The following is a 12,092-nucleotide window of genomic DNA, read 5'->3' as shown; positions in this document are numbered from 1 at the left end:
TGGCAAATAAATAAAATGCAGTAACTTTGCATAAATCTATCCACTACAATATTTAATTGAGGATTAGTTGAGAAGAACTAATCATGATGTTTGCATGATTGAAGCCCCTTTAATGGGCTGTTTGGAAGAGGGATGAGTCTGTATTGTTGGTTCCCTTTTTGTGGGCTTCTCATATTTTGTATGAGTGGCAGTTACAATGAACAGTAACCAAGAGGAGGGACTATCATTATGTATTGTTGGTTCCCTTTTTGTGGGCTTCTCATATTTCCATTTGTCCAACTTATTTGTACTATGAGTTATCTTTCGTGACAAACAAATTGTGTATCGGCGTTTAACTAATTAATTGTAGATATGTTGTGGGGTCTCATGTTAGGGGCGTATTGTTCTTTGCTCTCATATCGGCACACTAAGTGAGATATGGAAACATATGTAAAACTTAGCTTTTATTGTCAAAATTTCTTTTTTAGTTATGTAGAAAGGATGTGTAAACTATGAACATTCTGTTTGTTTATTTTAATTTTGCCACTAATTTTTGGATTTGTCATTATGTAGAAAGGATGTCACAAAAATCAACTGAACAACTTTGTGTCGATGACGTTGTTGAGATTGATGAATTAAAAGGTGAGGGACCATGGTCAAATAAAAGTGAAACTTTGTTTGTAGACTTAATGGATGAAGAGGTTGCAAAAGGCAATCGACCAACTACAACATTTACAAAGACTAGTTGGAATTATATGAGAAGCCAACTAATTGCTAGTGTAGGATATAATTATTCTCACGATCAATTGAAAAATAAGTTTAACAAATTAAGACAAATGTACAAAGACTTCAAAAAGATATTGAGTGATATGACAGGAAATGGTTGGGATCCATTATTAGGTACCATCAATCTTGAAGAGGAGCAATGGAATGAGCTTTATAAGGTATAATAGTTGCAGTTTTTTTCAATTTCTAATCATCTTTAGGCGAATGAGCTAAACAGTTTTCATTTTCTATAGGTGAATAAGAGAGCTAAAAAGTTTAGAAAAGGTGGTTGCCCACATTATGAAAAGCTCGTAAGGATTTTTGGAGATACTACTGCAACAGGTGTAAATGCTTGCCCATCAACAAGACTTATTTCAGATTCTGAAGATGAAAATGAAAATGATGTTGCAAGCAACACAAACGTTGGTGTTGAAGAGAATAATAAAGGAAAAAGCAAAAAACAATTTCGAAGAAAGAAAGACGAATTTGGCAGTTTCTTCTCATCATTCTTAGATGTATATGCGGAGAATGCAAAGAGAAAGAATGACATCCTTGAGAAAAGATCTTTTGGTTGTACATCTAGTCAAGTTGATGAGAGCCAAACATCAAACAAAAAAGATGATCTCCATGAAGAGTTGATGGAATGTTTGGACATTTTAAATACAATGGAGGATGTTGATGGAGAGGCTTATTCCAAAATACTGAAACTCTTGCACGGAGATCTTGCTTGGAGAAAGCTATTTTTGCGCATGCCCGATTCAAGGAAGAGAGATTTCATAAATAGTCTTTAGATGTCACTTAAGGATGTTTTAGGATTTTGTCATTTACTTTTTAATATTAGACTTAAACATGGATTTTGTATGTTTGACTTTGAATTGATATGGACTTCAATTGACTTTATGGTTTGTGTTGTTTTTTAACATGGCTACGTTTGATGTATTGAGATGGATTATGTCATAAATAGTCTTTGATTTGTACGTTTTTTGTGTTTGATTTAGGGATATACTAGTGAATTGATATGGACTTGATTCAAGATAATCATTCTGATGACGGTTTTGATTCTGACGACGACGACGATGGTATTTGCATCCTTTTTACTTTATTCTACATGAGCTTGCACAGGATAGAATCTTCAAAACAACCATGTAGAACCTCTGCACTGAGAGGACATGATTATGTGATTGAGTTGTTAAATGGAAACGATAGTAGATGTTTTGATTGTTTTAGAATGAAAAGAATTACATTCATAAGGTTTTGTGAAGATTTAAAATCAAGGACAAATCTGAAATCATCTAGGTATCTTACCGTTCAAGAAAAAGTTGCTATATTCTTATTAATCATATCACATAATGAAAGCAATCGTATAGCAGTAGAAAGATTTCAACATTCGGGTCATACTATTTCTCTAGCTTTTAACAAGGTTTTGAGGAAAGTTTGCAAGCTTGGTCGAGAAATTATTCGTCCACCCAATATGGACACTGTAGCAACGGAGATCGTATCAAATTCAAAATATTACCCTTTCTTTAAGGTAATGCCTTAACGTTTTGATTTATTTTTAGAAATATAATGTTTTGAAATATATTTATGTTTTTTTATTATCCTTTAGGATTGTATTGGTGCTATTGATGGCACTCATGTTGCTGCAAGCATTCCCCAAAATGAACAAATACCGTTTCGTGGAAGAAAAACTAACACAACATGGAATATAATGTGTGTTTGTTCATTTGATATGTTATTCACGTATGTCATGTCTGGTTGGGAAGGATCGGCCAATGATTCTCGTATACTTCAAGAATGTATCAAGAATCCCGAGAATAAATTTCCTATGCCTAAGAGAGGTAAGTAATTATGTGTTTTTCAAAACTTTAATTCCATATTTGAGTTTATGATAATTTTTTATTTGCTTTATTACATGCAGATCAATACTATCTTGTCGACTCAGGATATTCAAATATGCCAGGATTTTTAGCACCATTTCGAGGTCAAAGATATCATTTACGAGATTTTAGAGAAAGGAGACATCGCCCTCGAGGTAGAGAAGAAGTGTTTAATTATCGACATTCTTCACTGCGAAATGTCATCGAACGTTGTTTTGGTGTGCTGAAGGCTCGATTTCCTATTCTTAAGCAAATGCCTCCGTACCCGATCAAGACACAAAAATATATACCGATAGCATGTTGCACAGTTCACAATTATATTAGATTGAATGATCGTCAAGATGATCTTTTCAATGACTTTAGCAATGAATTAATGATCGTTGAAGATACACATAATTTGTCGGCCAATTTGCAGAGTGATATAATTGAATTAGATGTGAGTCGACAGCATCTACGAGAAATGGCCCGAGCGAGAGATGATATTGCGAATCAAATTTGGGCAACATTTGAGGGATAGATACAATTTTATGTTTATGTTATTTCTTTTATTTGTGCACTAGGACTTTTTTGTATTAAATGATATAAAGTACTTTTGATAATTTTTATTTTTATGTTTAATGCAGGACATAAATTTTAATTTAATGTTTAATTGAATTACATGTGAATAAAATAAAAATAAATCTTGAAGATGAGCAATCAAACAAAACTATTAAACAATAAATAATAAAAACAGGAAACAAGAAACAGTTACCAAACACATTTTCTGTTTCTGTTTCTTTTTTTAAATAAACAAGAAACAGAAACAGTTATCAAACATGTTCCTGTTTCTTGTTCTAAAGAAAGAAGAAACAGGGAACAAGAAACAGGAAACAGGAAACAGGAAACAGGAAACAGAAATGTTACCAAACATGGCCTAAATTTCTCCAAATGATTGCTTCCTCAAAGTACAATAAATAATTCTCTTTCTCTTTTTCTTTTTATTTATATAAATAAATTACAACAACATTTTCAGAAAATGGCCTGAAAAAGAATCTAAGATAATATATTTGCTTCTTCACAACGACAAAATTTCTTCTGCTTCTTGTCAGTTATGTGAAAGATTTCACATGGCTTACCATGGAAATTTAAAAAAAAAATCCTACCATTTTTTCACATGATATAATATATTAAAAATTCATTTTGTTAGTTTATGTTAAATATTCTTTCCTCAAAAGATTATTTCATCTTTTTTTTTATTTAAAAGGTCAAAACTTTTATCAGCTCAATTGTATTTTATCAACATTTGGTGCATCAAATTAGTCTTGAAAAGTATAGTATCTAAAAAAAGCAAAACCCCATTCTTTAAAGGTGGAGTATTGAATTTCTAAATTTTCCATTTCCAGCCAAAAAGAAAGAGTATACAAACTTTTGAGATAGTGATAGATGAGATTCTTCACAAAAAAAAAAAAAGTCAAAAAGAATTAGGAAATTGAAAATGCACTTGATTTGTAATTTGGAGCCAAAGCTTCCCCCAATAAGACACATTCCAATGTTCATTACTAACCATTTATTTGTTCAATTAAATCAGGATGAGGCTTATAGACATATAACAACTTCACCCACATTAATGAAAACTTTACATTAACTAATTCCCTCCATCCATGACCACATAAAGAATGGTACCAAAAAAACACAAAATTACACATGACAAAAACCAGTATATCTTGAGACTTGAAAGAGACATCGCAATCATTGAGTTTGTCTTCTAAATCGGCTTCCTGAGTTCCTCGACTTCCCACACTCTCCAAATAGAGAAAATCTTCCATTGCGCGACCGAACATGGTTTGCTCTTACCTGTGATCATCACCAACAAAAACACATTTACCCATGACTTCCAACTCAATATGAAATCAAATGTTTACAAAGAAATTTGGATTATGAAAAGTACCTTTCCCCTTTTATGGGGTTTACTGTTATTCCAACAGAATAATCCGCTGCAGCCACCAGCTGCTGAACTTGACTCATATCCCCTGTATTTTAAACAATAGGGGCATTCAAGTTGTTAAAATTAAAAGTAGTGATCGCTTATAATAAACTTGGATGATGATCTCATGCAAATATTCGTAAGAAAATCATGATTTACATTGGCTAACATATACTTTTAGCTAGCGAGAAAAAAATAATAATAAAATTTAAGCCCAAGAAAATCTAATCATTCTATAATAATCTAGAGAAACTCACAGGTTATCCTTGTTTGAATTTCCCACCATGCTGCCATCGTGCAGTATACTTGGGGAAATGGCATAGCGGTCCGCCCGTCTACCAACTTGCTCCTTCTGGGCAAGTATATCATCGCCAACCTTCAGCACTTTAAGTTCACGATTTAGTTCATCTTCCCATTTTCGTGAGGAGCCCCCTGTTGAATTCATTTCATCCATTTGATCTTTGTAATATGAACCATCTTGAGGGAGGACTTGATTCTTCTCGGGCTTTAAACGACTCAAAGATCCAGGTGTGCCCTTTTCCATGGCCTGTAACCAGGCGGTTTCCAATCGTTGTTCACGAATAATCGATTCTATCCTCTGCATTGGGATCTCTTGTCTCCTATCTCTTGAACCATCATTTTGATGGTTGCTTTCGGCTGGTAGCTGTGATGAATCAGAGGTTGATTGATATGTTGCATCTAACATCAAAGAGCGGTTAGAATAGCCCTCCATTGCATTAGGGTTGGAAGTTTTCCTTTCTTTATCGGGTTCTACACCCTCAGACAACTTGGCTGCAGTAGAAGCCTCACCATCTGGTAACAAAATGATTCTAACTTCTACATTGCATCTAAGAACCATCTCCATAGAATTTGTGATACTGCTCAAAAATCTTTCAGCCCTGGATTTAATATCTACATCCTCAAAGGCAATGTAAGCAATAAGAGTACCTGAAAGCAGAACAAATTCAGCAGTGGTATAAATGAACTAGAAGATAGAAAGTAAAGATAGTAAGTTAGAAGCCAAAATTTTGAAGTGCTCAATTTTAAGCTTTCAGTTCTAGCAGTATAAGCAGCACTAATAATTATAACTGCCAATCAAATCAGAGAAAGGGAAAAGGTCCAATTCCAGAAGACTGCAAATAATTAACTATCAGAGAAACCTCAAGCTGTATCAATAAAATAAACTTTTAGCCTTAAAAAAGTTAACTTTATCAAATGTTAACTTCACAAGACCGCAAATTCACCAAGAAAATTAGCATATTTTCAATGAGTATCTGGCCGTTACCTTCAGATTCTGAGATGGACAGAAGCTTTCCATGAGCATACAATAGCTGCCTCAACGTCTTTGAGTGGCATCTTTCAATACAATGCACCCAGATGCTATTCAACTTTTCTGAGTTTTTGGATCTGACAACCATATTTCTAAGAGTTACATCTTCACGTGAAAAAGACAAGTCTTTACCCTCGATGAACTGTTTGTGTGTGGGCTTTGAGTTGTAAATCAAATTATCAACCATTGACACCATATCCGCTTGATTATTATAATTGCCATTTTTCAGGTTGCACAAAGATGCAGGTGAACCTAAGTTTGGAGGCATAAGTTGAGCAAAAGACTTTTGTTTGTAGGCAATTGTCCCATTTGAGGTACTTGATGGATCATCATCAGTTGTCTTGCAGCTCTGTCTTCTACTGCTGCCTGTCTGAGTGAAATCTGGAGAAGAAATGGAACCAAGTTGTAACAGAGTTGCTGTGAACCAGGTTGAACGCTCACTGGAAACTCTCAACTGCTTCTCGGCCTCTGAAAGAAACTTCAGAGCGTGTTTTAATCTTTCTACTTCTGCTTCGCTCACTGAAGGAAAGCCCAAAAATGCAACGTTATTTCCAAGTCACCCAAAAAAGAAATTTTTTGATCATAGGACGTGACCTTCAGCAATAGAGCTAATCTAATATAAATGATCATTGAACAGTTAATAAACATATAAAATATGTGAAGATTTCCCACGCCAATAGAATTTAGGGATGAATGAAGCAATCTTCACTTTTGTAAGAAACATGCATTAGCCAAAAGATAAAAAGAAGAAGAGATACAGCTTCTGTCGGAAGAAAGAGGCCCCTCCCAAAAGAGCTAATCACAACACTACTAATTGTTTGTGAATCATCTCAACTGGATAATTACAAAAGATTTGGTAACAAGTATGACACCACCAAGAGGTTATAAGCTGAATAAGAAATCTTCATTAATGGAAAGAAATGGAAATTGTGTGGAAAATTGACCATCCAATGGCGGGACAATACTGGGACAATCTAGTGGGATCCTTGTTCCTTATGTACAAGTTTTACTACCCGTGACATCAAAACACTGTGACATTATACAATTCTGGTTTGGCGACATCAGAAAATGGTGCAAAAGATCGGTTGCTGCAAATTATAAATTAAAGGAATTCATACTCACAACTGCGTCCACCAAATATTGAGGCGCTGTCCTTAGTATCAATAATGTTGTAAGTTCCAGCAATAATGTCCATAATTAAGCTGGCAAGTTGAGACATCAAAACTAGCGGATCAACCCCAGAGTCCATCAATTCCCTTGCTCTTTTAACTGTTTCGGCAGTGTTTGATGACATTGCTAATGCTAAAAGCTCGAGCAGTTTTTCATCAGAAACAATGCCAACCTAAAAAAGAAGAAAGAACATGATAAATATGGGGCGTTATCTTAAACAAAAAAAGAACCAAATCAAGTCCCATAACATGAATGTGTAAGCAAAGAACCGGCATTGAGCTCACCAGTTCATTAACCAGGGATGTTGTAATCCTTTTCCCTAACAAACTCAACTGTTCCAACATAGTTTCCGCGTCTCTAAGTGAACCATCAGCATTCATAGCTATCAAGTCCAAAGCATCCAAATCAACATCAAGGTTTTCATCTGCAGAAATTCTTTTCAGTCTTTCCACCATGTCACAATCTTTTATTTTGTTAAAGAGGTACTTCTGACACCTTGATTGAATGGTACGAGGCACACTGTCAAGATCAGTGGTAATAAAGATGAAGACAACACGTTGGGGAGGTTCTTCAAAAAATTTGAGAAATGCGAGCCAAGCCTTAGACGGCAACAAATGACACTCATCAATGAGAAAAACTTTGTATCTTAAGAAGGCAGAAGATTGTCCAGATGATAGCATTTTTAATTGGTATCTAATTCTATCAATTCCCTTCTTGTTTGTTCCATCAACTTCCAAGAGATCCTTTTGCTTGCCAGCCATGAAATCAGTGCATTCTCTGCAGTACCCACATGGCTTGTTTTCCTCAGGGGCTAAGCAATTCAATGCAGCAGCAAAAATCCTTGCTGCTGCAGTTTTTCCAGTACCCCGTGGACCTTGAAAAAGATAAACAGGAGCAATTCGACCCCTTGAAATAGCGTTTATAAGTGACTGCACCACTATATTCTGACCTATCAGTTCATTAAAGAACATTGGCCTATACTTCTGACTGAAACTTCTAGTACTTTCTGGTGTACCTCCACCCTCTACTTCCCCATTTAAAGCAACAATCTCAAGCCCTTCATGGCTCCTACAACTAGATGACCATCTTCGTCCATCTAATCTACTCAAAGCCTCCAAATCAAGCTCCCCAAAGTTAGTAGACAGTTCATCATCGCTCCTCCCAGTTCCGATTGACGAACCAACTCCCCCATCTGCACTGTTAGTAAGCAATGGGAGAACCCCTCGAGCACTCCCTGAAGCAAATCTTCGCTTACTGGAATTTATTGATTTGCGCCTAGAATAAATAGATTGACTACCAAATAAAATGCTACTTCCCTTCCTTCTCAAGGTATCGGACAGTGAAGGAGAGCAACAGCTTCCACAAATTCCTCTATGTTTTGGGGTCCTCTTTGACCAGTAGCAAGGAATACCACATCCCTGACGACCAGGAAAATCCAACCGATCATCGACTTCATCATCTGCATCATTAATCGAAGTTGTGGTGCCATCCCAAGACCCAACAGTACTTGGATTGCGATTAACATACCTATTATAAGAACTAGTAGACAATGCTGGGGTGCTATACGAATAAGAAGAGTCCTCTTTTCGACTGTTTCTCAGAAACTTAGAAGATGGGTGGAAACTTTTGTGCTTCAGCTTCAGTAGTAAAGGGGAAGCTGCAGAGTATCGTCTGAAATCCTCTGAATTAGAGTAATCTTCGGTATCATCAGACTGCTCAATCGAGTCATCCTGGCTGAAATTAATAGACAACGAAGGATGGCCCTCAAGCAATTTTCTACCCAGAAGAGGACCTGGACCCTTCTGTTGATGTCTAGACAAAACATCTAAATGGGAACAATGCTTCTTACTCTTTTTCTTGAATGCAGAAGTCCGTTTGGCAGACGGTCCACTGTATGATACGAGATTTGCATCGCCGCACCTGAACACCATTGAAGAATAGAGATCTCCCAAGTAGGTGTCGCTCTTCGAGTCACCTCCATTTCGAGCATCACTCAAGCTACCATCAAGACTGACCCCCGGAACTGAGTAAGACCCATCATTATTATCGTCGTTGCCATCACGATCTTCGTTTTGAAGAGTTGCACTCTTTTCGCTTGATGATTTATGGCTCTTCCAGTTGTAGAGATATATCTTCTTGTCCTTAGGATTCCGATTTTCGTTTCGGAGAGGAACAATGGCTTCCAGTTGGGATTGACCACTATACCTCCTGGTATCACATTCCAAGTTCTTGTTCAAAGAAGAAGACGCTCCTCCGGCCACCACCGCAGTTGCAGTAGCAGCCATTACAGATCTAGAGGAACTAAGCGGAGACTTCCAAGACGATGTAGTACCAGGATCCCTCAAAACACGAGCAGCCTTCCGGATTTGAGTAAGCTCCTTTTTCAAGTGGAGCTTACTGGGATCAGAAACTCGAACTTCCGCCATTATCACTCAGTTTGTTGAACTGAAAGCACCGATTATGAGCAGAACGAACTCGAAACCATTTACAATGGCATGATCACACCCACATTCCCATTTCATGAATCAAACATGTTAACAAGTAGTAGAAAAACAAAAACAACAGAAAAAGAAGAAGAAAAGAATGATACAAATACAAAAAACACAAAAACAAAATGGTTACATATAAAACAATATGGAAGAAAATAGTTGAAAAAAACAGAGATCTGAAAGAGATTAAGAAGAAGAGAGGAAGGGAAAGGAAAATGTTGGTATGAGTTTTAGGGTTTTAAGCTTTGGCGGTTCAGGAATGAGCATCTGAACATAAATTTCGAGAGACTACAAGAAAGAAGGGAAAAAAAAAAAGTTGAAGAAATCGAAGATGGAAACTCCCTCCAAATACGGTGGGGGGGTTGATTGATTTTTCTCTCTCTTTGTAGCTCTTTGTCTGCAACAATGGCTTGATTTGTGATTTGCCAAAATTTGAGTCAATAAAGAACTGTCATTACCCTTTTTCCTTTACCATCCGCCATTGATTTGGATTGATACAAAAAGGAGCAAAGTAGGGGGAAAATGGAAAAAGGGAAGGAGAAACAATTTTCAATTTTCAATTTTCAATTTTCAATTTTTCTATTTTCCATTTCAATTCAATTCCAATTCAATTATTGATTTGACAAATCAATGAAAATCCCAAGCCAAATTAAGATGTGAATTTAGGAATTGACCTTTTTTATTATATGATTGGGATTGGATCAAGAACATTGGAAATTTCTATGTTTTAATTGTTTCTAATTTCATAATTTTATTGGCTTCCCCCACCCCCCCTGCTTTTTTTTCTTTCCATCATTCTTCCATCTTTGACGTTTTTATGTTGTATTTGAATGACTTGAATACGAATCTTTTAAGTTTCAAAAATATAGATTCAAAATGATCAGATTCAAAAATTTTATTACCGAATTATTAAATCAGAGTCAAAGTATGATCTGTCATGGTAGGCTTACAGATTTCTAACTTAGATTTTATTCTCATTTATATTATTTACGACATTTGTGCTAAATATAGAAGTATATGTTATACGTAAATTTTCTAACTCTATATTCATTTGTATTTTCATATTTCTCTCTAGTAATAAAGTTGCTCTCTCCCCATTTGAGTGGAGCATGCAAGTCTTTACGTTGATTTTCCTGCACCTTTCTTTTTGTTAAATTTATTACAATTTTTGTTATTTAAATTTTGTTACACCTTAAGTTAATTCAATTATACATTAGCTTTTATTTACAAAACTGCCTTTGTTTAGTATAATAGGCATGAAAAATTCAAATTATAAATCTTTATATATAAACACATTTTAGCTCCCTTTAATTTATAATTAAAGGATTATAATCTCGACTAAAACATTAAAATTTCTCGCGTTAATTTCTAACTTATTATTATGAATATAACATTTGTCACTCAAAATAGTATTTTAAAAATGTTGCGTTGGACATGAAAACAATAAAAGGTTCAAATTATAACAGACACGAAGAAATGTGAATGCGTAAATATGTATTATGTGTAATAATTTTATTTATTATTATATATATAGTGATAAAACTATTTTAAAATAAAGACAGAAAAAACCTATATCAACCAGAGTTAGAAATTCTTGATTTATGATTTGTCACCATGGAAAAAAAATCAATGTGTTAATATATTTGAAAGAATTGTAAATTCAAATTTCCAAAACTTTAAATGTTCCCTACTAAAGAAAAGTTACCTACTTTACATGTGAAAGTTTTTAAAAATGTATGTTAAAAAAAAAAAGAAAATGATTTATTGGTGCCTGTGAGTGAAAGGCAACTTAAGATGAATTATTGTGAAATTTAGGGGAGTGGGCATTGACTTGGATTATGCGGATCTTAGTTTTTAAAGTGATTGCCCTATCAACTTTATAAATTAGTACTAAATAACTTAATTCTACCAATTTCCATCAAGTTTACTATTCAAGTTTGTGGGCTTATCAATAAATTTCATACTTTTTTTCTCTCCTTTTTCAATGCCTATAATGAAAACTCATAAACCACTATTCAGAACCAATTCTAGCAGCAATCTCTTTCGATGATCACCTCCATGGTTCGATGATCACTTCTATGGTCAACTCTAACAATTTTAGGTTTTCTAAAAGTTGAGACCGTAACCAAGGGATAAAAAAATAGGAAAAAATATATTTTTACTCTCCAAATTTATAAAAGTACCTATTTAGTCTCTAAATTTTCAAAATGCATCTTTCTATTTTTTAAGTTTTTAAAAACAGGTTTAAAAGATACTTGATTTTAAAATAATTATATGATATTTAAAGTAAAAAAAAAAAAATTAAAGTGGATATGATTTTTTAAAATTATTCTTCGAATTAAAAATGTCATATAATTATCTAAAATAGTATTAGACAATTATTTGAGAGACATTTTAAACATATTTTTAAGAACTTCGGACTAAAAATGTATACTTTGAAAACTTATGAACCAATTAGGTTTTTTCTTATAAAGTTAGAAAATTATAAGAAATAGCGCAATCAGAAAAATAACCTAAAA

The 12,092-nt window shown here is 34.5% G+C and overlaps 3 protein-coding genes across 3 annotated transcripts; 2 read left to right on the top strand and 1 right to left on the bottom strand.

The window, feature by feature from the left end:
- Positions 1-504: 504 nt before the first annotated feature.
- Positions 505-1,703, top strand: LOC127150068 (L10-interacting MYB domain-containing protein-like). Its single transcript, XM_051086830.1, has 2 exons — positions 505-923; positions 999-1,703. The coding sequence occupies exons 1-2, from the start codon at positions 558-560 to the stop codon at positions 1,533-1,535; spliced, it is 903 nt and encodes a 300-aa protein (XP_050942787.1). The 5' UTR covers positions 505-557; the 3' UTR covers positions 1,536-1,703.
- A 446-nt stretch (positions 1,704-2,149) lies between these two features.
- LOC127150067 (uncharacterized) lies at positions 2,150-3,173 on the top strand. Its single transcript, XM_051086829.1, has 3 exons — positions 2,150-2,272; positions 2,351-2,582; positions 2,663-3,173. Exons 1-3 carry the CDS (start codon positions 2,216-2,218, stop codon positions 3,136-3,138), a joined length of 765 nt encoding a protein of 254 aa, XP_050942786.1. The 5' UTR covers positions 2,150-2,215; the 3' UTR covers positions 3,139-3,173.
- A 908-nt stretch (positions 3,174-4,081) lies between these two features.
- Positions 4,082-10,143, bottom strand: LOC103493284 (protein STICHEL). The gene is made up of 6 exons (XM_008453967.3): positions 7,369-10,143; positions 7,037-7,256; positions 5,870-6,433; positions 4,842-5,532; positions 4,549-4,630; positions 4,082-4,454 (listed from the first exon to the last, which is right to left on the bottom strand). The coding sequence occupies exons 1-6, from the start codon at positions 9,508-9,510 to the stop codon at positions 4,350-4,352; spliced, it is 3,804 nt and encodes a 1,267-aa protein (XP_008452189.2). The 5' UTR covers positions 9,511-10,143; the 3' UTR covers positions 4,082-4,349.
- Between the last annotated feature and the right edge of the window lie 1,949 nt (positions 10,144-12,092).

The sequence above is a fragment of the Cucumis melo genome, chromosome 6, assembly GCF_025177605.1.
Source record: "Cucumis melo cultivar AY chromosome 6, USDA_Cmelo_AY_1.0, whole genome shotgun sequence".
Classification (NCBI taxonomy): Eukaryota; Viridiplantae; Streptophyta; class Magnoliopsida; order Cucurbitales; family Cucurbitaceae; genus Cucumis; species Cucumis melo.
Note: the sequence above shows the minus strand (reverse complement) of the source record. Positions and strands in the feature narration are given on the sequence as shown.

What these genes read in the sequence shown, in the direction of transcription:
- LOC127150067 (XM_051086829.1), top strand. Translation starts at nt 2,216, where the DNA reads ATGGACACTGTAGCAACGGAGATCGTATCAAATTCAAAATATTACCCT. An exon ending in AATATTACCCTTTCTTTAAG is followed by an intron (nt 2,273 to 2,350) that starts GTAATGCCTTAA and finishes ATTATCCTTTAG; the next exon opens with GATTGTATTGGTGCTATTGA. An exon ending in ATTTCCTATGCCTAAGAGAG is followed by an intron (nt 2,583 to 2,662) that starts GTAAGTAATTAT and finishes TATTACATGCAG; the next exon opens with ATCAATACTATCTTGTCGAC.
- LOC103493284 (XM_008453967.3), bottom strand. Translation starts at nt 9,510, where the DNA reads ATGGCGGAAGTTCGAGTTTCTGATCCCAGTAAGCTCCACTTGAAAAAG. An exon ending in CATCCCTGGTTAATGAACTG is followed by an intron (nt 7,257 to 7,368) that starts GTGAGCTCAATG and finishes CTTCTTTTTTAG; the next exon opens with GTTGGCATTGTTTCTGATGA. An exon ending in AATTCAAACAAGGATAACCT is followed by an intron (nt 4,631 to 4,841) that starts GTGAGTTTCTCT and finishes TTTAAAATACAG; the next exon opens with GGGATATGAGTCAAGTTCAG.
- LOC127150068 (XM_051086830.1), top strand. Translation starts at nt 558, where the DNA reads ATGTCACAAAAATCAACTGAACAACTTTGTGTCGATGACGTTGTTGAG. An exon ending in AATGGAATGAGCTTTATAAG is followed by an intron (nt 924 to 998) that starts GTATAATAGTTG and finishes CATTTTCTATAG; the next exon opens with GTGAATAAGAGAGCTAAAAA.